This window comes from Macaca fascicularis, chromosome 5, assembly GCF_037993035.2.
Source record: "Macaca fascicularis isolate 582-1 chromosome 5, T2T-MFA8v1.1".
Taxonomy (NCBI): domain Eukaryota; kingdom Metazoa; phylum Chordata; class Mammalia; order Primates; family Cercopithecidae; genus Macaca; species Macaca fascicularis.
In genome coordinates, this window is record NC_088379.1 from 47432485 (window position 1) to 47457776 (window position 25292).

Here is a 25292-nt window from a genome sequence, read left to right on the forward strand (position 1 = left end):
AGCCAACATCTTACATAATGTAGAAATACAGGAAGTAATTCCTCTAAAGAAAAACAAGGCAGGGCCGATACTATTTAACACTGGACTGGAGATGTTAACCAATGATACGAGATGAGAGAAATCAATTATGAGGCAAAAGTATTGTAAAGAAAGACCAAACCCCAAGGAAAAAAAATATGCGAAGGACGGCAACAGCCAATTCACTAAAATAAATTTAAAAATGGTCCTTATCAAAACAGAGAGCTTAGAAGCAATGATACACAAGGAGCAAAAAGCACACCAAGTGGTTTTTAAATATCACTGTCCATTAACAAGGCCCTTAGAGAAATATCTGAGTCCTGGGCTAGGATACGTAAAGTACAAAATGAGCCTGGGACATTTTCATTAGCCAGAAAAAAAAAGAAAATACTAAAACAAAGATGGAAACACATCAAAGGGACAAGAGAACCAGTTTAAAGACCCTCTCATGGGCCTTTCACATTCAATAAATTAAACATCAAAATGATGGCGAAGGACCAAATAAAGAATCCACTGGTTCATGCTAGTATTAACATACGAGGTGGGGCTAGCTCTTACAGTAAAATGTCAATTAATAAATTTAGCAGATGGAGTTGGAAAATTCTCACTTGGCAACTTCTTATTTGTTTTATAAAATACACTTAGTTATTTCCTTGGGTTTCTATGCTCTAGAATACTTAATATAGTATCATTGGGATTAAATGGTCAAGGGTTTCATTAATGAAGCATCTGGGCACACATGCACATGTGTGTTGTTCTTGAGAGCTTTTTCTATTTTCTCAAATGTTATCGTAGTAACAACTGATTTACAACAGAATCATCAATGGATGCTAAAATTCATGGGTGAAAGTTTGATGAGGAACAAGCTATATAAGCAAACAGAATGCAGGTGTGAGACTGCTCAAGTTCATCATTACCATCCATTAATAATGCAAAATTGCCCTCTAAATTCCCCCTACAAAATTTCTAAGACTAAAAATTATAATACTCTATTTTTGAGATTTCAACAAAATAACTTTAATATAAGAAAAGAATAAAATTTGTCTTCTATAATTTAACAAAGCATGAGTCTAGAGTTTAGGGAACAAAAATATTAGCTAATATGAACAGGAATTTTTCAAAATGTAATTATGCTAAAAAAATATGAAATAAAGTAATATTCCCAAATGAAACTTGAGTAAAATATATTTACAAAAAGTTCACTTTACAGACTGAAGTGAAACAGCCAGGAGAGTTAAGTGGTAAATTATATCATTATTAAATAAAAGGGAAAGTTTTTTCTTCCATCTAAATAATCCATAAGCAAAAACTGGCATTTTTTTAAATAAAGAAAACATACTGGTTTGGTCATATCCTAGTGTGATAGGTGCTATAACAGCAATGCTTATAATAAACAAAGGCCTACCTTTTAAATCCATAAATTAAAAATTATGCCTAAGTAGGCTGGGCGTGGTGGCTCATGCCTGTAATCCCAGCACTTTGGGAGGCCAAGGTGGGTGGATCATGAGGTCAGGAGTTCAAGATCAGCCTGACCAACATGGTGAAACCCCATCTCTACTGAAAATACAAAAACTAGAAGGGTGTGGTGGCACGCGCCTGTAATCCCATTTACTCAGGAGGCCAAGGCAGGAGAATTGCTTGAACCCGGGAGGCAGAGATTGCAGTAAGCCAAGATCGTGCCACTGCACTCCAGCCTGGCGACAGAGCAAGACTCCATCTCAAAAAAAAAAAAAAAATATGCCTAACTACTGGCATAACTCAGAGATATTGCAGGTTCAGTTCCAGACCACCTTAATATAGCGAATATTATACTAAAGCAAGTCACACACATTTTTTGGCTTCCCAGTGCATATAAAAGTTATGTTTACACAATACTGCAGTCTACTAAGTATGCAATAGCATTACATAATAAAAAACAATGTATATACCTTAATTTAAAAATACTTTATTACTGAAACCTACTAACACTCATGTGAGCCTTCAGTCAGTCTTAATGTTTTTGCAGGTGGAGCATCTTGCCTAGATGTTTATGGCTGCTGACTGATCAGGGTGGTAGCTGAAGATTGAGGTGGCTGTGGCAATTTAAAAAAATAAGACAATAGAGTTTGCTGCATCAATCAACTCTTCCTTTCAGGAAGATTTCTCTGTAGCATGCGATGCTGTGTTTCACAGCATTTTATCCACAGTAGAACTTCTTTCAAAATTCCTATCAAACCTGCTGCTGCTTTATCAACTAAGTTTGGGTAATATTCTAAATCCTAATCCTTTGTTGTCATTTCAGCAATGTTCACAGCATCTTCACCAGAAGTAGATTCCACTTTCTTTGTTCATCCATTAGAAGCAACTTCTCATCTGTTTAAGTTTTATCATGAGACTGCAACAATTCAGTCCCATCTATGGGCTCCACTTTTAATTATAGTCCTCTAGCTATTTCCACCACATCTGCAGTTACTTTCTGCACTGAAGTCTTGAACAAAATCATGTATTAGGGCTGGAATCAACTTCTTCCAAACTCCTGTTCCTGTTGACATGAGTGTTCTCAATGACATCTAGAATGGTGACTCCTTTCCAGAATGTTTTTAATTTACCCAGATCCATCAGAGAAATCACTACCTATATCTGGCATGTATTTCTCAAAAAATTAGACCTGAAAGTTGAAATTACTCCTTGAACCATGGACTGCAGAATGAATGTTGTGTTAGCAGGCACGAACACAACATTCATCTCCTTGCATATCTCCATTATAGCTCTTGGGTAACCAGGTATATTGTCAATGAGCAGTAATATTTTTAAAGGACTCTTTCTGATCAGTAGGTCTCAACAGTGGGCTTAAAATATTCAATAAACCATGCTGTAAACAGATATACTGTCATCCAGAATTTGTTGTTCCATTTATAGAGCACAGACTAGATGTAGCATAATTTTCAGAATGGTAAATGAGTACTGGCTTCAATTTAAAGTCACTAGCTGCATTAGGGCCCTAACAAGAGAGTTGGCCTGTCCTTTGACACTTTAAAGCCAGGCACTGACTTCTCTCTAACTATGAAAGTCCTAGATAGCATTTTCTTTCAATAGAAGGCTGTTTTGTCTACATTGGAAATCTGTTATTTAGTGTAGCCACCTTCATGAATGATCTTATCTAAACTTTCTTGGATAACTTGCTGCAGCTTCTGCATCGGCACTTGCTGCTTCACCTTGAACTTTCATGTTATGGAGATGGCTTCTTCCTTAAACCTTAATGAACCAACCTATGCTGCCTTCAAATTTTTCTTCTGCAGCTTCCTCATCTCTTTCTGTCTTCACAGAATTGAAGAGAGTTAGGAACATCTCTAAATGTTGTGGCTGCTTTGATCTTCTATCCAAACCACTAAAACTTTCTCCATATCAGCAATAAGGCTGCTTTGCTTTCTTATCATTCTGTGTTCACTGGAATGAACTTTAATTTCCTTTAAGAATTTTTCCTTTGCATTCACAACATGGCTAACTGTTTGGTGCAAGAGACCTAACTTTTAGCCTATCTCAGCTTTTGACATGTCTCTCTAAGCTTAATCATTTCTATCTTTTGATTTAAAGTCAGACATGTGACTTTTCCCTTCACTTGAACAGTTAGAAGCCATTGTAGAGTTATTAATTGGCCTAATTTCAATACTGTTGTTTCTCAGAATAAGGAGGCGCAAGGAGAGGGAGAGAGATAGGGGAACTGCTAGTGATGCAGTTCAATCACACACAACATTTATCAATAATTCACCGTCTCACAGAAGTGCAGTTCATGGCACCCCAAAACAATTACAATGGAAACATCAAAGATCACTGATCACAGATTATCATAACAGATATGAAATGAAAAAGCTTGAATATTGTAAGAATTATCAAAATGTGACAGAGACACAAAGTGAGCATATGCTGTTGAAAAAATGGCATCAATAGTCTTGCTCAATGCAGGCTGACAAAAAACTCTAATTTGTAAAAAACTCAGTATCTGCCAAGTACCATAAAGTGAAGTCCAATAAAACAAGGTGTGCCTGTATGTACAAGTCAAGTTTTGATTGAACAAAATTCTAATTTGACATAGTCAAACTATCAGGTATAGGAGTATTTCTTTAATGTTTTTAAAAGCAGTGAAACCATTTTTTTCATAACAAAATCTTATACAGAATCCCAAAATGGAAAAAAAGCACAATTTCCCTGTTTGAATTCAGGATGAAGTATCCAGAAAGTGTAGTATTCTACATGTCTTCCTTCCAGGTCTCTATTAGAAAATCTAGGCATCTAGAGTTTAAGCAAAGTACACTATAAAGGGTTCTTAATTATAAAAAGATACCAATTCAACTAATTGTAATAAAATAAGACTTTTTTTTTCAGTCTACTTACCTACATTCCACATATAGGCTTGTGATCTTACAGTGACATTTTATTCTAAGCATCTGAACACAAGGTGGACATTCTCCAGGGTGACATGGCAAAATACACGGGTGAAGACAACCTAGTGGCCGTGACTTGGAGCACCCTTCCTCACAATGAAGGCATTCTGGGCCCGCCTGAAAAATAGCATGGAAATAAATCACCTAAGTACAAGGTAAGCCTAACATTTCTATATGTTAGAGTTATAAAATTTATATATACCATTAAAATAAAGCACTTCTGCAGCTCTTAGAAACACAGTTAATCAAATGGTACATGCTCTCATTTATCTTAAAAATATTAAAACTAAAGAATAGCAAGATTGTCAATATGACTATTATCCATATAGATTTTTTTTGCCTATGAGTCTCATTAAGTCAAATTGCCTCATTTTTAAATGAACCTTAAAATGAACTTGACTATATAAAGTATCCCACTAAAAATGTAAATTGCTTCCTAAAGAATAGTCAAAGACAGAAAAAAAAATACACAGTAAAAATGTTCATTGATTTCTATACAATAATCAACACTGACCTAAAGAAATCAATACACTGTTAACACATAAATAAAAATTCCAAAGCACTAAACAGTCTGGAGGTAATTATCTCACCTTGCCAAAGAGAAACACATATAGAGTGAAAAAATAATGACCAGTAGTTTATATTTTAATGCACATCAAGGAATTAAAGTTAAATTACATTTTACAAATAAATGTACCTCAATGTAACTTAACAAGGCACATTTTTTCTAGTGATTTAATAATGTTAAATCCCTTTTCTCTAGTGATTTAATAATGTTAACTAGTATTACAATCTACTAAAGAAGGTTAAAAATACTTGTTTCAGGATATTGTTTGTAACATCATACTTGAGGTAAAATAAGAGAGCTATAGACGTGGATATTAAATCTTAAAGGTCAAACATTTTTATTATTATTCCAAAGAGAAGCCATGATTACAACAATTATTATGATAAAATTCTAAGCTATTTTTTGACATATAGGATTAAAAAGAAATAGTGTTTCAAATTATAAAAATATTATTTTATAATTTTATAAAATAATTTTATTTTTAAAAAGTATATTCATTTATTCCACAAATACTCAACACTTATGTGCTGGGAATTGTTCTTGGCACTGGGAAGACATGAGATAGGCTCCTGGAACCTACATTTATGTGGGGAGGTAAAGAACATAAATATAATGTCTTTGTAACTACTCTGAAGATAAAGCAGGATAAGAAAGAGTGATGGCAGCAACAAGGAGGAAACCTGACTGATAAAGATCACATGTGAATAGAAATTGAGTTAAATGAGGGAGAGAGCCACCAGAAAGGAGAGTTCCAGAGGAAAGGAACAAATACAAAGGCTCTAAGAAAAAACAAATGTAGAATGTTCAAGTAACAGGATGAACAGAGGTAGAAGTGAGTAAGCAAGAGAGTGATGAGTAGTCAGATGAAAGTTGGGGAAGATCATTACTGAGCCTTTATAGGCCATTGAAAAGGATTTAAATTTTGGTCAGAGAGTGACTGAAAACTACCAAAGGATATGGAGCAGGAAGATGATACTCGATTTACATTTTTCAAAAGATTATCTGGCTGATGCAATATAACAAAGTGAGAGTAGAAAAGCTGGCTAGGAAATTACTGCAGAAACCTAAGTCAAAGGTGATGGTGGCTTAGATGAGGATGGTAGAGGTACAGGTTATGATAAACTGTCAGATTCAGGATCTATTTTGATGATAAACCTAACAGGATTATCTGTGGGAAAAGGACAACAAAGACAAGAAAGAAATCAAGCATGATTCCTATGTCTTTGATCTGCACAACTGGGTAAAAATGGTAACATGACTTTCTGAGATGGGAAAGACTGAGCAAGTATTAGGCAGTGAGTAACAAAATATGCAAAGAGAACCAAAGTTAACATAACGAGTTTATTTCATTTGCTCTTCCTATGTGGTACACCTACAAAAATCTTCTATTTAAATAACATGAGTAGAAGAGCATATTGGGCTGGGAGTTAAAAGATCAGGCATAGTACTTTCTGATTTGCTACTCTCCTGTTGCAGAATCATGGACAAGTCACAGAGCTTCAGTTTCTCTATTTGCAAAACAAAAAGTATACTTAGAATATGAGCTCCTTCCAGCTATGGGGGAAACAAACAAACAAACAAACAAAAATCACAGAATCTACACTAGCTAAGCTATTTTCCTGGATCACTTCCAATATCAAGTTCTATCTTCTAGGAAAGACTATCTTAGTTAAGAAATACAGCAAGTCAATCTGTCAAATATCATATGCAGTTCTCATTTAAAAAGAAAAACAGAAGCTTTAACCCAGGAAGCAATTTGGGGATTATCCACAATAAATCTCTTAATAGTCACATCAGCTTTGAAAATAAGCTTTTTCTGACTCACTTCATATTCTGGAAATCTGGAAGAGGGAAGCCATAGAGCAGCTACACCGTAACTAGTTAAAATGATTCTGTATCATTATTTGTTAGTTTGATTTTAAAATTCTAGTATCCTTTTGTTTTATCATGAGTACATTTTTGAGGGTCAAGTCATGGATCGATGAAGAAATTATAAGCAATATATTTACACATATGCTTGCACATGAAAAAGAAGAATACCTATGTTGTCATGTATTATAAATTGAAGACAAAAAAAACCCCTAACAATGCAACTAAAATTTTCAGTAACACAAGTCATATTAATAATTTAAATAGTTGTAAATTCAATGTTAATAATAAAGTGACACTTAAATTTTCTGGCCTATTTCTCATTTAGACACAAGTATTACAACTCCCTATAGACTGGAAGTCTAGAAAAAAATTATTTTACAACTAAAGTTTAACACTAGCTACATTTGTTTTTCCTTGTAAGATGACAATTTTTAGAGATCTTTGAATAGCTGAGTTCTCAAACACTTGTAAAATGCTTTTAGTTAATTATACACATAGAAACAGTGCTCATCTGTGATGCCATTTATTTTACTTTCAACAAAAGATTGGGAATTTATTTAAATTTATTAAAATTATGAACAACATCCATCCTGTGTGTCAGGTTTGAAAACTAACTTGGAGTAAATGCTCTAAACTCAGATATGAACAGAAAGAAATGGAGGTGATACTCTTACCTACTGTCTAAGAAGATACATAATCTATGTATTTTTATCATAAAACCATATCCTATGTATTAACACAGGTACAGTATGTAAAGGATTCCACATTAAAAGGCACATTATTATGAACTGGAATAAACATACAGAACTATACACACCAAGCTGTTTAAGGCAGCTGTTTTAGGAAAGGCAAGGAAGGAGAAGGGATGAGGGCAAAAAAAGAGGAAGGAAGCTAAAGCAAAACAGAAAAATATTTATGGTATAACTGCTGTAAAAACGTTTCAAGAATACTACGGGCAGATATACATTCAATCTAAGAACATTACCTTGTTTTTTCCAGTGCAGCCATCAATTTTGGTTACTTTGTGGCATTCTTTCATACATGTGTGATTCTGACAATCTAAGATTCTTCCACAAACTCTTTTACAAGAGTAGGGTCCTACAGCATGGCATGGTAGTGGACTCACCTTAAAAAATAAAGGAAATCAGCACAGCACACATTACACAAATGTTTCTGGACATATTACATGTTTCCAAAATTACTCTGCTATCATTTGAGAACAAGTTTCAGAAAGGTATAATAAGTTTGCACAGATAATATTGATTATCAAAATCAAAGTAACCTATCAAAATATTCCAAAGTAATGAATGCCAAGAAGGAAAACATCCTCCTCCTAAAAGGAAAATTCAATACGATTCGGTAGTGAATGCATATCCACAGGCTAATTCTCAAATAAAGGCACTACATATTTTTTAAATTAGTAAACTCTTGTACTCTTTATAACAGTAAAAAACAATACTTTGACTTTATTATTTCTAACAACTCTAGTAAAGCTATACTATGTAATAGTATAGATTATAAGCTTTACTTTAAAATTGTGCCTATAACTCACCTCATGTTTCCCAAGACATTCCCTACAAGGAAAAAAAAAAATAAAATGAAAACATTACAAATTATTCAAAAACAATATCTAAAGATGCTAACTCTACTAGCAGTAAAAAAATAAACAAAAATGGAATAAGCAATTATAGTAAAGTTACAGGACACAAAGTTAATATGCAAAGGTCAATTGATTTCCTATATAGTAGCAATGAGCAATTAGAATTTGAAGTTAAAAACATAACACTACATTAGCACAACAAATGAAATACTTGGGTATGAATTTAACAAAATATATACAAGACCTCTATGGGAAAACTACAACATACTGATGAAAGAAATCAAAGATTTAAATAAATGAAGAGATATTCCACGTTCACAGTTACAAAGACTCAAAATTATTAAGATGTAGTTTATTTCCAATTTGATCCAGATTCAATATGATTCCAATCAAAACACCAGCAAGCTATTTTGTATGTATCAACAAACTGATTCTAATGTCTATATGGAAAGATAACAGACCCAGAACAGCCAACACAATACTGAAGAAAGAAAAGATGAAAGATTACAGATAGATAGGAAGAACAAGTTCTGGTGTTTTATAGTTATCCCACAGTGCTATAAAACTATTGTTATCTATTGTTAACTATAGTATCTATTGTTAACTATAGGTAACAATAGTTACCTATAACAATGGATATCTATATAGATATCTATAACTATAGTTACAGATAACTATAGTTAACAATAATATATATTTTCAAATAGCTAGAAAAGAGGATACTGAATGTTCCCAAAACAAAGAACAATATCCATTGTCTGAGATAATGGATATGCTAATTGCCCTGATCTGATCACTATATATCACACTATATATCACTATATCACACTGTATATACTGAAACAGCATTACATTTCCTATAAATATGTATAATTATTATGTATCAATTGAAAATAAAACAGTTAAAATCCAAAACACTGACAATACCATATGTTGGTGAGAATATAGAGCAACAATTCTCACTCATTGTTGTGAGATTGCAAAATGATTCAGACACTTTAGTAAACAGTTTGACAGCTTCTTAAAAAGCTACACAAAGTCTTACCATGTGATCCAGCAATTACACTCCTAAGAATTTACCCAAATGAGCTGAAAACTTATGTCTACACAAAAATCTGCACATAAATGTTTATAGCAGCTTAATTCTTAATTGCCAAAATTGGAAGCAACTAAAATGTTCTTCTATGGTAAATGGATAAACAAACTATGGTACCTTTATGCAATGGATTATTATTCAATGATAAAAATAAATGAGCTATCAATCCATGAGAAGACACAGAGGAACCATAAAACCACACTGCTAAGTGAAGAAGCCAGTCTGAAAATGCTGCACACTGTAAAATTCCAACCATATGACATGCTGGAAAAGGGAAAACTATAGAGACAATAAAAAGATATGTGGTTGCTAGGAGTTTGAGATGAGGAAGGGAAAAGAAGGTTGAACAGGTACAGCACAGGGCATTTTTAGGGCAATGAAACTATTGTGTATAAAACTAATAGTAAATATATGACACTATGCATTTGTTAAAACCCACAGAACCATACAACACAGAAAGTAAACCCTAATGTAATCTATGGACTTTAGCGAATAATAACGTACCAATATTGGTTCCTCAACAGTAAAAATTGTATCACTAATGAAAGTTGGTAATAGAGAAAACTGTGTGGTATGGGGGCCCACATAGGAACTCTGTACTTTCTGTGCAATTTTCTCTGTAAATGTGAACACTTTCTTAAAAAATAAAGTCTATTTAAGAAAACAAACACATCATTTCCCTTTCCAGGGAATGGTTTAAAAATGGTCTAATGAAATGTGAAAAGAGTTCTCCTGTGGAGCTTCGGAGAAGTTTCCTTACCCTTACAAAAAAAAAAAGAGAGAAAGAAAGAGAAGGTGATGATGATGACACACAGAAGGCATACACATTTCCATTTCTCCCTTTGGAAACTTTCATGTCTGGGTTGAGAAGTTAACAAAAAAGCAAACAGCCTGAGGTCAAAGATGACACACCAAGGATAACAAAATGGAAAGACAATCTGAGGTTTTGATGAGGTGTAATTGAATGAGCCAAATTTACCAACAATAGAGCTGCTCTACTTCCAGTCTAATTATGTTGAGGGATAAATGTTACTGCTCTTAGTTAGGTTTTCATTTAGATTTTGTCCTTTCTACTGTACAAATCCTGTTATTCCTTTTATTGAATTTCTTAAACAAAATGTTCTTTTCAGGCTATATAAGTGGAATTGTTTTCTTAATTTCATTTTCAGACTGTTTGTTTCCAGTGTACAGAAATTCCACTGGCTTTGTATAGTGATGTTTTTTACAACAGTAATGAACTCATTAAGAAACTCATATAGTATTTTTGAGGACTCCTTAAGACTTTTCACATACAAGATCATGTCATCTGAAAATGCAAATTGTTCTTCTTTATTCCAAGTAAAAAGACATTTTAAATTTCTTTCTCTAGCCTAATTGCTCTGGCTAAAAATTCTAGTACAATGTTGAAAGAAGTGGCAGGAGCAGGCATCCTAGTCTTGTTCCTGTTATTAGGCAGAAAACTTTCAATCTTTCACCACGACGTATTACGTGAACTGTGTGGGTTTTTCACAGATGCCCTTTATCAGGTTGAGGAAATTATCTTTTTCTTCCACGTTTTTTGAGTGTTTTTATCAAGAAAGTTTGTCAGATTCTGTCAAATGCTGTGCTACATCTATCAATTGCCCTTTACTCTGCTGATAAGAATTACACCAATTGGATGAGCAGTGGCTTGCTTATGCCTATAATCCTAGCACTCTGGAAGGCCATGGCAGGAGGACTGCTGGAGGCCAGGAGTTTGAGACCAGCCTGGGCAACACAGTGAAACCTTATCTCTACAAAAATTTTAAAAACCAGCCAGATGTGGTGGCTCATGCTTTGGGAGGCCAAGATGGGTGGATCATGAGGTCAGGAGTTCGAGACCAGCCTGACCAACATGGTGAAACTCCATCCGTACTAAAAAATACAAAAATTAGCCATCGTGGTGGCACACACCTGTAATCTCCGCTACTCAGGAGGCTGAGGCAGGAGAATTGCTTGAACCTGGGAGGCAGAGCTTGCAGTGAGCCAAGATCGCACCACTGCACTCCAGCCTGGGCAACAAAGCGAGACTCTGTCTCTAAATAAATAAATAAAATAAAATTTAAAATAAATAAGTAAATAAATAAAACATTAGCTAGATATGGTGGCGCATGCTTGTAGCCCCAATTACTCAGTAGGCTAATGTAGGAGAATCCCTTGTGCCCAGGAGTTTGAAGCTACAGTAAGTCAGGACTGTACTACTGCACTCCAGCCTGGGTGAGAGTGAGACCTAAGAATTATACTGATTGATTTTCTTATGTTGAATCAACCTTATATTTCTGGGATAATTCCATTTGGTCATGGTATATAATCTTTATACATGGTACTGGATTCAATTTGCTAGTATTTTGTGGAGAATTTTTGCATCTATATTCTTATGTGATATTGGTCTGCAGCTTTTTTTGTAATGTCTTCCTCTGGTTTTAGTATTAGGGAAATACCAGCCTTGTTAAATTAAGTTGGGAAGTGACCCTCCTTAAGTGAAAGGATTGGTGTTAATTCTTCTTTATACTTTTGGTATAATTCACGAGTGAAGCCATCTGGTCCTGGTTTTTCTTGGTGGTAAATTTTTTATTACTAATTCAATCTCTTCAGATTTTCTGTTTCTTCTTGAGTCAGTTTCAGTAGTTTGCTGCTAAGAATTTCTCCATGATATTAGTAACCAATAGAGAGTTGTAGTGGCTATACTAACATCAGACAAAATTTACAAATTGTTGCTACACACAAAGGACATTTTATAATGGTAAGGACCTCTGAAAACTCTCTCCTTACTGACATTACTATACCTATCTTGAACCTCGTTATTTTACAAACAAACGGAGAAGGTATATGACTTATTCATAGAAGAAGTTAGTGGGAAGCACAACCCTAAACTCAAGAGCCATTACTCTAAGAGACAATCTGTTTTAATACACACACACACACACACACACACACACACACACACACACACACATCTTCCAGCAACATATTCCAGTCAAGTAAGAAAGAAAGACCATTGTAAATCTAATTTCATTTTTTAAACCTCTAGTAAACATGACTTAGTAATTCCAGGCAGTTTTTCTACTGTCAAATAATATTTTATCCAAACTGAGATTTCAAGCAAATTAACCGAATTAAATAAGATAGACATATATGTTAAATAATCTTAATATAAAACAGACTAAGGGCCAGGCACGGTAGCTCACACCTGTTATCCTAGCAATCTGGGTGGATCACTTGAGGCCAGGAGTTTGAGACCAGCCTGGGCAACATGGAGAAATCCCAGCTTTACTAAAACTACAAAAATTAGCTGGGCACGGTATGCACACCTGTAGTCCCAGCTACTCGGGAGGCTGAGGCAGGAGAATCGCTTGAACCTGGAAGAAGGTTGCAGTGAGCCGAGATTGAACCACTGCACTCTAGCCTGGGTGACAGAGACTCCGTCTCAAAAAAAAAAACAAAAAAAAACCCAGACTAAGGAACTCAATGCTAACTAGGTACTATGTATATGACAACATTTTTGTGTCTATGAATTATAATATCAATGTCTCTTCTGTTTCTCTCAAGGAAAAATTTTAGGCCGCTAATAATTCTAACTTAGTAAGAGATATTAGCAACAACTTGGTTCCTCATGATTATAACTTAAGTCTTCAGTAAAAGAGTAGCCTCAAATAACTGAATACCTACATGAAAAACCTCTCTGCTAACTACACAGCCCTCCTCCATTAAATCTACAGACTAAAATTACCCTATTTGTGCATATATCTCCTAATAACACTTTGCCTCCCAACTTGACTGTGTGATCAATATACAAAAATATACATGCTATTTCAACTGGGAGGAATGTTGTGCAAATGAAAGCTTTTACAATTAAAAAACAAAAACAACCCTCTCTTTAAAAGACCAATACACAAGAAATACCAATGTTTAATTTGGCACCTCAGTTGTAAACAACAGCCCCTTTTCTAATTTTATGTTGCTTCTCAGCATTCTGCGCTTCTTTTTTCCCCATACTCCATAACCTCTGCTGGAAGTATAAAAAATTCCAGGATTCCCTATTACTGTAGGTTCAGCTCTTTATAGCTCAGTCCTAGTCATTCACTGGCCCATACAGGAAACTACTTCCTCTCATTTCCAAGGCTTCCTTTAAATATTCCCCAAGTTTGCCTTATGTAAAACCTGGCTTTCTTCTGTCTTCAGGGAGCTTCCACTCTAGTATGGGAATCATCAGCAAAACTAACAAATGATGTTCCTTGGATTGGTTTTTGTAACTGCATGCACAAGTTGCTATGGAAAGCTAAGAAGGACTTCAAACTCCAACTGGGGGTAAAGACTCAAAAAAAGATATCTATAGGAGGTTTATAAGCAAGTACTACAAACATGTTTGAAAAGAATGAAGCTTAAGACAGACAGACTAGTTTATAGGTTAGGCCTGAAATAATAATGAACTGAACTAAGAAAAAAGGGAGATTGACTTCAGATACCCTTTAAGCTATGTCAAAAAAAAAATTTTTTTTTCTTTTAATTGAAATTCTAATACTTACATAGGAATAGGAACTTGACATGGAGGACACGGTAATGCAGTCTGAATAAATGCTGGCTCAGAAGGCTGTTCCCAAGGGCCTGTAGGCTGGTGCTACAAATAAAATACATAAGAATTTTAAGTCAGAGGGATTAAACCATATGGCCATTTTAAGAATCTAAGAAAATAGTTCCATGTATCCTCTGCTCAAGCAGGTTGAAATTCTTTCAAATAATCAATAAATTGTGCTTACTGAAATATTCCATTTTATCTGTATTAAATTGTCCCCCTCCACATACATTTGATATTAATAACTGAGACAGAATCCAGTTTATAAATGGTAGAAAAAAGGCAGTGTAGCCTCCTTTACTTCCAATAAGGAAATGAGAAAAACATCTACCAATTGAATATAACCTCCATTATTTTACTCACTGTTATTCCTCAGCACCTAAAAAAATGCTTGATACTTAGTTAGGGCTCAATATTCATGAGGATGAGCTGGGCATGGTGCCTCACGCCTGTAATTCCAGCACTTTGGGAGGCCGAGGCGGGCAGATCACTTGAGGTCAGGAGATCGAGACCAGCCTGATCAAAAAGGTGAAACCCCATCTCTACTAAAAATACAAAAATTAGCTGGGCATGGTAGCAGGCGCCTATAATCCCAGCTACTCAGAGGCTGAGGCATGAGAACCGCTGAACCCGGGAGGTGGAGGCTGCAGTGACTGAGATCACACCACTGCACTCCAGCCTGGGCAACAGAGTGAGACTCTGTCTCAAAAAATAAATAAATAAATATTAAATAAAATATTAAAAAGTGAACAAATCTTTAAAATAAGGTTATAGGAGATATCTATAACCCTAAACCACAATATATGAAGGAGGACTGCCAAATTCATCTATATCATGATCATAATGTAACTATCACACTGTATTTGCAAACACTGTTTATTGGTCTCACTCCTTTTCTACACTGTGAGTTGCTTAAAACAAAAAAATCAAGTCTTGATTACCTTGTACGCTGCTCCAAGCACAGTGCTTCCCAATAAGCGCTTAATCATTGCTTGTTGAAAAACTAAGTAAAAGCAAGAAAGTACAACCCACAGCAATGCACTATTTCTTTAATAGCATTATTCCCTTACCCTGCCAGTCTGCTTTATTAATGCTTGATCATGACACGGAGCAGGACACAAATGACCACATTTCTCCAAAACTTTTTGGCAAGGTTGATGACATGGTGGACAAGAGCCAAAGTGACAGCGATGTTTTTCTTGACTTGTATGATGACAAGTTGGTGGTCGACTAAATCATGAAGTACAATTTTCAAAAATTACTTTTAATCATTGAATAATTACATCTAAAGGACAATTATCTATTTATATATCTTCTGATTCCATATAGAATGAGTATACTGTGAATATTAATATTTTAAAACACTAAAGCAAAATTAAATTAAAATATTAAAAGCCAATATGAATTTAAATTGGTACAACATCAGATAGAAGCTTGTACAAAGCTTCAAACTCACCTGCATTGCTCCCTGCACTTGGGTGGTCTTGTGGTACGTTCTCGGCCACAGGGCACTGTCACCTTTGTATTGCCACAATTACACTTCACATCTACGGTTTCTGGGCAGGGATAGCAACTGCCTGAAAAAAAAATACTGACAATTAAAAAGTTTCCTTAACTACCCAAATGCCTATCAATGGTAAAATACATAAATTTAGTATATTCACACCATAGGATACTCTACAACCAGAATGAAGAAACTACAACAACGTGAATGAATCTTACCATAAAACATTGATTCAGACACAAAGAGTACATAGTGCATGATTCCATTTATATAAAGTAAACAAGAAAAACTAATCCATACTGTTCAAAATCAGAGTAATGGTTATGAAGGATCCGAGTAGGGTGTTGAAAATTCTGGTAATGTTCTGTTTAATTATGTAAGTTTTGGTTACCTGGCTATGTTCAGTTCGTAAAAATTCAACAAGCTGTATACTTTTGACTTGTAACATTTTTCTCTTTTTTTGTAACAGGGTCTCACCCTGTTGCTCAAGCTGAGTGCTGTCGCATGATCATGGCTCACTGCAGCCTCAACTTTCTGGGCTCAAGCAATTCTCCCACCTCAGCCTCCCAAGTAGCAGGGACTACAGACACACACCACCATGCCCAGTTAATTTCTGATTATTTATAGAGATGGGAGGGTCTCACTATGTTGCCCAGGCTGGTCTTGAACTCCTGGACTCAAGCAATCTTCCCACCTCAGCTTCCCAAATGGTGGGATTACAGGCGTGAGCCACTGCACCCAGCCCCTGATTTATAACACTTTTCTCTCTGTACCCACCGGTATCTCAATAAAGTTTCAGACATTTCTCTAAAATTTGCTAAAACTTCTGTTCTACACAACAAATTTAACATATTATTCATTCAAAACTAAAACAAGCAAAAATGGATTTAAGTCTTTGGAAAATTTAACATTAACAATAATATCGTTGGCCTATTTTCATACATCTATCCAAGTACACAATTTTTAGACGAATTCCCAGTAACTTCTCTCTCATGACCTGATATTGGTTAGTAGCAAGTACAGTCCATTTTCCATTAACTGTACTTTGTGAAAGACTAAGTACTAAGGCACCATTTTAGGCTATAATCCCAAATATATCTCTTCTAAACATAAAAAAAAAAAAATGTTATTTTGGTTTCAGCTTTTTACGCTCTTTTATTATGGGTTGGCAGAAATATAAAAAAACAAAATCAAAGAAATCTTTAAAGCAGGTTATAAAGTTCTCTCCAAGAGATTCTGTTATTATCTTAAGAGCTTTCTTCCACTCTAGTTTTCTCCGTAAGGAACTCTATCAGAAATGAAATAATGAAGGAAGAAGAGTTTTCAACAAAGAAATGAATATCTTAAAGAGACTGTTGCTTAGGTGTCAGGACCAAGCAAAACATGGACCGGGAGTTAACCTGATAAAAAAAGATTAAAGATGGACAATATCCTGGCTTAAGTGCCTCTAGAAGTTCAAAATGGTTCCCTAAAACAAATACAAATTAAGAATTATAATTCAAATAATGAACATAGAAAAAGAGAAAATTAGAGGTAAAACATCGTAGGGTCAAACATAACATTTATTATACAAAATACCCAATGTGTTTTACATATATATTCTTGATGTTAATGCAAGTCAATTATCCTAACCCACATAATCAAGTTTTATTTTTATTTTACCCAAAGAATGACTACAAGTTGTATTTTTAAAGTTGATAGTAATATTTAAGTCAGCTTTCATTCAGCATATTATATCAGTTTCTATACTTAACAATGACAATTTTTCGTTCATCTTCAGCAGAGGAACTTAAACATAACCTTTTTGCTATTCTAAACAACAGTATCACGTTTTTTAAAATTAAATTTTGAGAATAAGGGATAATTTCTCTAAACAGTCTCCCTACTGACCAACAGAATCCGTTATATATACCTATAAAGCATAACATATTTTAATTAAAATAGCTTCCATGATAATACTTTCAAAATGAAAAAGTAGTATACGGAGACTATAACTACACTGTCCAATACCAGTTAACAGCCAAAATAGGTATGATTCGGGTAGTTCTAAAACTATAAACACAGATGATCCAGAACTTAAAAAAAAAAAAACTATAAATCGGTCGGGGGCTGCAGCTCATGCCTGTAATCCCAGCATGTTGGGAGGCTGAGGCAGACAGATTACGAGATCAGGAGATCGAAACATCCTAGCCAACATGGTGAAATCCCGGCTCTACTAAAACTACAAAAATTAGCTGGACGTGGTGGCGTATGCCTGTGATCCCAGCTGCTCGGGAGGCTGAGGCAGGAGAATCACTTGAACGGGCGAGTCAGGGGTTGCAGTGAGGAGATCACACCACTGCACTCCAGCCTGGTGACAGAGAGAGACTCCGTCTCAAAAAAAAAAAAAAAAGAAAAGAAAACTATAAATCAAATTTTCATATACCCGCAACACAAGCATACAGTTAGTACATTCCCCCTATAAATTACTGTATAATTCTGCTTACGAAGGATTCTAGAATGATGGAAAAATAGTATGATACTATGATTCCACATTCTTTTAAAACTGTAGATGAAACAAATGTTGAGAGTTGCACAACAGCATCTTCCATATACTTTCCATCAGGGAAAATTTTGTTGTGACTAATAAGCTTTTTTAAGGGTTAATAAAAATCTAAAAAAACAACAACAATGACAAAAAAAAACACCACTCTACCAAAAAATATCAAAACTTGAATCTGATCAAACCTCTAGATCCAATTAACAGGTTACAGAAAATACAGAAGACAGAGGAACATGTTAAATAATACCACAGAGATGCAATCTGCAAAACCCAGGCTCTGAGAAACTAAATAAAGCAACCTAGTTTCTTCAACAAATAAGTCACAAGGGAAAAAAGGAGATAGAGGATGGAAATTATAAATTAAAAGACTTTTGAAACAAAACCAATTACAATGTCAATTTTATTAGGTTTTAGAGTCCATAAACTGATGTAAAAAATGAAGTTACTTATGAGACAACAAGAAGTTTGAACACCAGATATTTGCTGATATGAAGAAATATGTTAACTATGTTTAGGTTAAGAATCCATCTTTTAGAGATTAATACTGAAATATTTGTGGGCTTTGCTTCACAAAAATATGAGAGAAGGAAATGCTTCCAACACTTCTCCAGTAAGTATGATATTTATATTTGCTCTAAACTTTGCAGATACTCTTTATCAGGTTAAGGATATGTCTATTTCCAATTAAATTTTTATCTTATATAAATGTTGGATTTATCAACCATTTTTAGATGTTTATCAAGATGATCTCATTCCTCCTTTGATCTTGCAATGTGGTAAATAACAAAATAGTAGATTTACTACTGTTAAACCAGTTACATTACAGAGATGTAGTTTGCAAAAATCTGCAAAAACTCAATGGGTCAGTGATGTAATGACTACAAAAGAAAATAAAATCTTTCTAGTGTTGGTGAGAATATACCTGAAAAACTGTTTCTAAACTTCACTGACAAATCAAAGAACACCTACAGAAAATGTCTACAGGGTAATAGAATCTGACACTTTTCCTAACGGGGAAGGAATGTAATATAATGGAAATATCATAAACACTGGGTTCACATCCTGACTCTGTGACTAGTTCTATTCACCTTGGGCCAATAGTCTCCTGGCCTGTTCCACATATAAAATAACAATAGTTCCATATATGATGCAGGATTTCTGAAAGGATTGGGAGATCAACCAAGAAACAGTTTAGTAGTTTGTTCTAGGTATTAAACTACTAACTGGCAGAGTCTAGGCTTAAATCCAGGATTTCTTACTCCAAGTTCATGATCTTTCTAATACTCTATACCATATCTCAGTAGATTCCATTTCATATCAACATAATCCAAATGAGTGAAGTTAACTCAGTTTTCAATGTCTAGTAATAACTTAGAACGTAATTCTCAAAGTATACTCCAGGAACCCTAGCGGTTCTTGAGACCCTTTCAGGAGGTCTGCAAGGTCTTACATGCACAGAGTTTTCCAGAAGCTAGTGACAAGTGATATCCACAGCAGACTGAATGTAGAATGAATATATGTGAATCCAGCTATTTTCTGTTAAGCTAGACATTAAAGACATTTGTAGGAATGTAAAATTTTCTACTTTTTTCAGATAATAGTTATTTTTCATAAAAGTACATTACTTGTATTAAGATATAATGGGATTAATATTGCTATTTTTTAAAAAAATAAATATTACATTTTATTTTAATTTCAAATACAATAAATGTCAATGAATAAAACTCACATTTGTAACAAAAGGCCTTTGGGGACCAAAGAGTGTAAAGGGGTCATGAGATCAAAATGTTTAAAAATCACCAGCTTAGGACATATCTAATCCTTCACTAGATTTAACTCCAAATAAGTACATAAAATTCAGAATAAATAAGGTGTTCAAAACGCTAAGAATACCTTCATTGATTAAAAAATTGTGTGGGGAAAGTTAGGAAGTAGGAAAAAAACATAGTGTTATAGAAAGGACAATACTTTTATATACAGAAATCCTGGGTTCAAATGTACTAGACATTTCCCTGAGTAAGTCACTGAACCCTCTTAAGTTTCAACCTCTTTGCCTATAAAATAGGGACACTGGCAAACTGTCTTACCTTATTCTCAAGGTTAAGAGAGTCAAGTGAGATACACGATGACTATAAAACACTATCTCAATACATTATATTGAATATTGACAATAAAAAAAAAACCACTACATCAATACAAACATAAAATCATAGCTATTGTTAAAGTTTACCTCTGTGACAGACAGATGGACACTTATGATTTCTACATCCTAAAGTCCGTCCACAGTTTTGATCACAAGGTGGACAGTTTCCAGGGCAACACTGAAGAGAAAGCAACATATAAAGAACAGGTAATTCAAAAACCCATTAATAATAGGCATGTCATTACTACTTACAGAACTTATAGAAAGAAAAGATATACTTTTCACTAAAAGAAGTGTTCAAGAATATCAACATTCTTCTGGTAAGTAAACATACTTCACTAAGAACTTAAGATGACCTAATTTAACAAATCAAGCTAAATTTTCTTGACCTTCAGTTAATCATTCTATGATTCAAAACATTTCCATCAGATAATTTCATTCCTTTATCTATGCAGAGACTAACAATATTAACCAAAGGAATGTCAATACAGGAAAACAATTAGTCTGGCTTTTTAAAAAATTTAATTAAAATCAAGTCAATGTACAGATTCATTTGGCAGTTATTTATTTTCTTTTTCTTTTTTCTTGAGACAGGGTCTGGCTCTGTTGCCCAGGTTAGAGTGTAATGGCACAGTCCTGACTGACTGCAACCTCCACCTCCCAGGCTCAAGCCATCCTCACACCTCAGCCTCCTGAGTACCTAGTTCCACATGCTCTCCCCAACACACCTGGGTAGTTTTTGTATTTTTGGTAGAGAAGGAGTTTTGCCATGTTGCCCAGGCTGCTCTCAAACTCCTGAGCTCAAGTGACCTGCCCGCCTTGGCCTCCCAAAGTACTGGGATTATAGGCATAAGCCACTGTTCCTGGCTTCGTTTGACAGTTATTTTCAAACCATAGAATAAGAGACTAAAGAAGAGAAGCAGAGATAGGCTACTTGCATCCAGCTTTCTTTGTCACTTCCCTGGTTTCACAGACACTTCCGTGTGTGAGAAATATAGCTAGCTATGACCTGTCCTAATTTTTCAATCATGGACACCAGTCAACTACTTCAAGTCTATATTGCCATCTTAACTCTTTCCTTAACTTCTTACTTACCTAACTTTGGAAAGGAAATACAGAATACAATTGTCTTAAAGAAACTTAGGGTTGTATAGTTGCAGTATATAAAAATAGCTAAAAACAAAATATACATTATTAAAAAGCAATCAAGTCAATATAGTTTATTCTCAAAAATTAGCCAGGCATGGTGGTACATGCCTGTAGTCCCAGCTACTCAGGGAGGCTGAGGCAGGAGAATTGCTTGAACATGGGAGGCGGAGGTTGCAGTGAGCCAAGATCACACCACTGCACTCCAGCCTGGACGACAGAGCAAGACTCCGTCTCAAAAAAAAAAAAAAAAAAGGCAATACAGTGTATTCAATTAGACAAATGTTTATTGAGTAATACTATGTGCCTATCTTATCACTTTGCCAGTGGGGGAAAAGGTTATGTGGTCCATGACTTGAATAAGCCAATAGACACCTCTGTTTCAAGTTACGATGGAGTAACAACTACCAGATTTACACTCCTGTCTCAGACAACCAGCAAACCAGATAAAAGATATGAAGCTACAGTTTTCAGACATTAGATAATGAGGCAGCACAGATGGCAGTCCCTAACAGAAGGGAAACAAAGTAGGTAAGGCCTGCAGTGCCATCAGCTTACACATGAAGACTTCTGGCTATAGCACAAGGAAGAAGATCATAAGCAGAATCTGGCTGTCTTACAAAGTTGAGTAGACAACATTCGTAATTCAGAGAGGCCAGTGTGGCTAGAATTTGTGGAGAGAAGGCAGCAGCACAGAAAAAGCTCTGAAGAACTCCAGAAAGAACTCCTTGGGTCTTTGGCTGAGTACTGGTCTGTATTGTGTGAGAGGAAACAACCCAAAAGCTGAACCACTGGAAAGAGAAGGCAGAATAATTTCAAGAGATCACACAAGGCTGGGAAAAACTCTGTGTTCCTTACAGCCAGAGTGGAAGGATCTTCTAATACCTGGGCATCAAGTAGAGTACTTAGAATACTTATTGCCTCAGTAATGGGGCCAAATTAGCCCTAAACAAAAGAGTGTTCTGGTCACATTTAAAAATATCAAGCCTCTGAAAGAACAAAGAATTTTTGAGTAACTTAACTTTGTCCCAGAATAAGGCTTAAAAATATTTAAAGAAATACAAATAAACAAACAAAAAGAACCAGCACCCAAAATGTAAAGTTCATGTCTAGAAACAATCAAAAATCATCTAGCAGACAAAGAAGCAGGAAAATACAATCCCAAAAAAGCAGAAAAATCAATAAACAGAAACAGACTCAGAAATGAAAGATGACAGAATTAGTACACAAGGATATTAAAGCAGACATTACAAATATAACCTATCTAACATTCAAGTAGATAGAGGAAGCATGAACATGCTAAGGAGAAACACGGAAGATATAAAAAAGACCCAAATCCAACTTCTAGAGATGAAAATACACTTCTCAGATGAAAAACACAGGATGGGATAAAAAGCAGATTAGACAATGCAGAAGAAAATTAGCGATGTTGAAGACAAAACTATATAAACTAAAACAGAAACAGACTGAAAAATAAACATTTTTTTTATTTTTGTGAACTTAGAAATTCAAGCAGCATATAATATACATGTCCTCAAAGTCTCAGAAGGTGATGGGTATGGGAAAACAGAAAAAAAAAATCTGAAGAAATAAAGACCAAAAATTTCACAAATATAATAAAAACTATAAATCTACAGATCTAAGCAGCTCAATGAAAACTAAGTTAAGAAACATAAAGAACACTACACCAAGGAACACCAGAAACAAACTGCTGAAAACGTGATAAAGAGAAAGATCTTAATAACCAGCCAGAAAAAAAGAGAAACAATCAGTACCAAGGAACAAATATAACAATCACAGCATACTACTTATTGGAAAAAATGCAAGCTAAAAGATAGTAGAGCAATACCTTCAAAGTATGGGGGTTAAAAACTGCCAAACTAGAGCTCTAAAGTAAAAATATTTTTCACAAAGACTAAAGAAAGTTATATTCAGACATACAAAGTTGAAAGAATTCATGGCCAGCACTATTAGAAATGTTAAAGGAAATCCTTCAGAATAGAAAAAAAATGAAATGTGATGGAAATGTGAATCTGTACAAAAAGATGAAAAGCACCAAAAGTATGATGATAAATATCAAAAATTACTTTTTCTTATTTTTTCAAGCTCTTTAAAAGATAACTGATTATTTAAAGCAAATGTAAAGACAATGTATTTGGGGTTTATAAAATACACAAATATAAAATATACGAAAATCATACATTTCAGTGATCAGAAACAGTCAGTGATCAGAAATATCAAGCTGAGAGGACAATGCACAGGACAAGAAACTTCTCATTTGAAAAAAATTGGTACAATTCCCACTAGTACAAAAATTATCTAGATTAAGGTTAATCTAGAATATTTATTAATATATTAAAACAAAGCATATGCCTGAACATTTGAGAAAGAGTTCAAGACAGCACTTATTGCGGGTCCAAAATGGAGAAATTCAATACAGTCTTTAAATCAGAGGTTTCCAAGGTTAATACACAAACCTTTCTTCTACATTGATGCTTCTGACAGTCACGCATCTTAACACACTTAGTTTCACACAGATAAGGTTTATGACAAGGCATTCGTTTCGTATGCTTTCCACAGCGACAATGCTTTTCCACTTCCTGGAAGAATAAAATAAATGCTATTAAAATTATTTTTGTTAATATTTTCTCCTCACATTGCACCTTTTACAATTATTAAAACATAAAGAACAAAAATTTTAACACTAAATTTGTATAACAAACTTTACCAAAAACCAATTTGAATTTCCTAAAACATTTACTTATATCTTACTTTGCTCTAAAAAGGACTTCATATACATTTGTTATTAAATTTAGAAAACTGATATTAAATAGTTAAAAAAAAAAAAAACCCCACATAAAAAAACCACTTCCATTTCATTACAACCATAACATCTGCAACTCTTGTCTCAGTAAAGCCAAAACAACTAAATTACCTAGTAAGCTAACTTGTGGACTTGGTACTCTGGTCAAAACCAAAATGACATATACAACTTTAAAGTCTCAAGTCTAGACCTCTACTGAAGTCTTGAACACTCGAAGTCATCCATGAGGGCTGGGATCAACTTCTTATGAACTCCAGTTAATGTTGATATTTTGACCTACTCCTGTTATAATGAATATTCTGAATGGCATCTAAAATGAGGAATCCTTTCCAGAAGGTTTTCAATTTACATCGCCAAGATTCATCAGAGGAATCACTATCTATGGCAGCTATAGCCTTAGGAAATATATTTCTTAAAAAATAGAACTTGAAAGTCAAAATTATTCCTTGATCCATGGGCTGCAGAATGGATATTGTGTTAGCAGACATGGCATAAAAGCATTCATCTCTTTATACACCTCAATCGGAGCTCGTGGGTGACCAGGTGCATTGTCAATGAGCAGTAATATTTTGAAAAGAAAATTTCCTGATCAGTCAGTCTCAAGAGTGGGCTTATAACCATGCCATAAAGCTGTGCTGTCAATAGATGTGCTGTCATCTAGGCTTTGTTGTTCCATTTACAGAGCATAAGCAGACTAGGTTCAGCAAAATTCATAAGACCCCTACAATTTTTGAAATAGTAAATGAGCATTGGCTTCAATTATGAGCTACACTAATGAGCTACATTACCAATTAATGAGCAATTGAGGAGCTACATTAGCCCTTAAGAAGAAAGTCAGCCTATTCTTTGATGCTTTGAAGCTTTAACTGTGAAAGTCCTATATGGTATCTTCTTCCAGTAGAAGGCTATTTCATCTCACTTGAAAATCTTTTCTTTAATGTAGCCACCTTCATCAATTACCTTAGCT

At 34.6% G+C, this 25292-nt stretch overlaps 1 protein-coding gene across 7 annotated transcripts in view; it reads right to left on the bottom strand.

Moving 5' to 3' along the window:
- The window catches only part of NFXL1 (nuclear transcription factor, X-box binding like 1), a 67259-nt gene that overhangs the window by 23387 nt on the left and 18580 nt on the right, over window positions 1-25292 (bottom strand). For all 7 annotated transcript variants that reach the window (XR_012434812.1, XM_005554836.5, XM_074039732.1 and 4 more), the window contains exons 11-18: window positions 23979-24101; window positions 20443-20533; window positions 15623-15743; window positions 15237-15396; window positions 14120-14211; window positions 8432-8453; window positions 7865-8005; window positions 4390-4556 (exon numbers count right to left, since the gene is read on the bottom strand). Coding sequence is in view for 6 of the 7 variants with exons in the window: in XM_005554836.5 (XP_005554893.3) it covers window positions 4390-4556; window positions 7865-8005; window positions 8432-8453; window positions 14120-14211; window positions 15237-15396; window positions 15623-15743; window positions 20443-20533; window positions 23979-24101 (917 nt within the window). In the remaining variant the exon portion in view is untranslated. The remainder of the gene's footprint in view (window positions 1-4389; window positions 4557-7864; window positions 8006-8431; window positions 8454-14119; window positions 14212-15236; window positions 15397-15622; window positions 15744-20442; window positions 20534-23978; window positions 24102-25292) is intronic.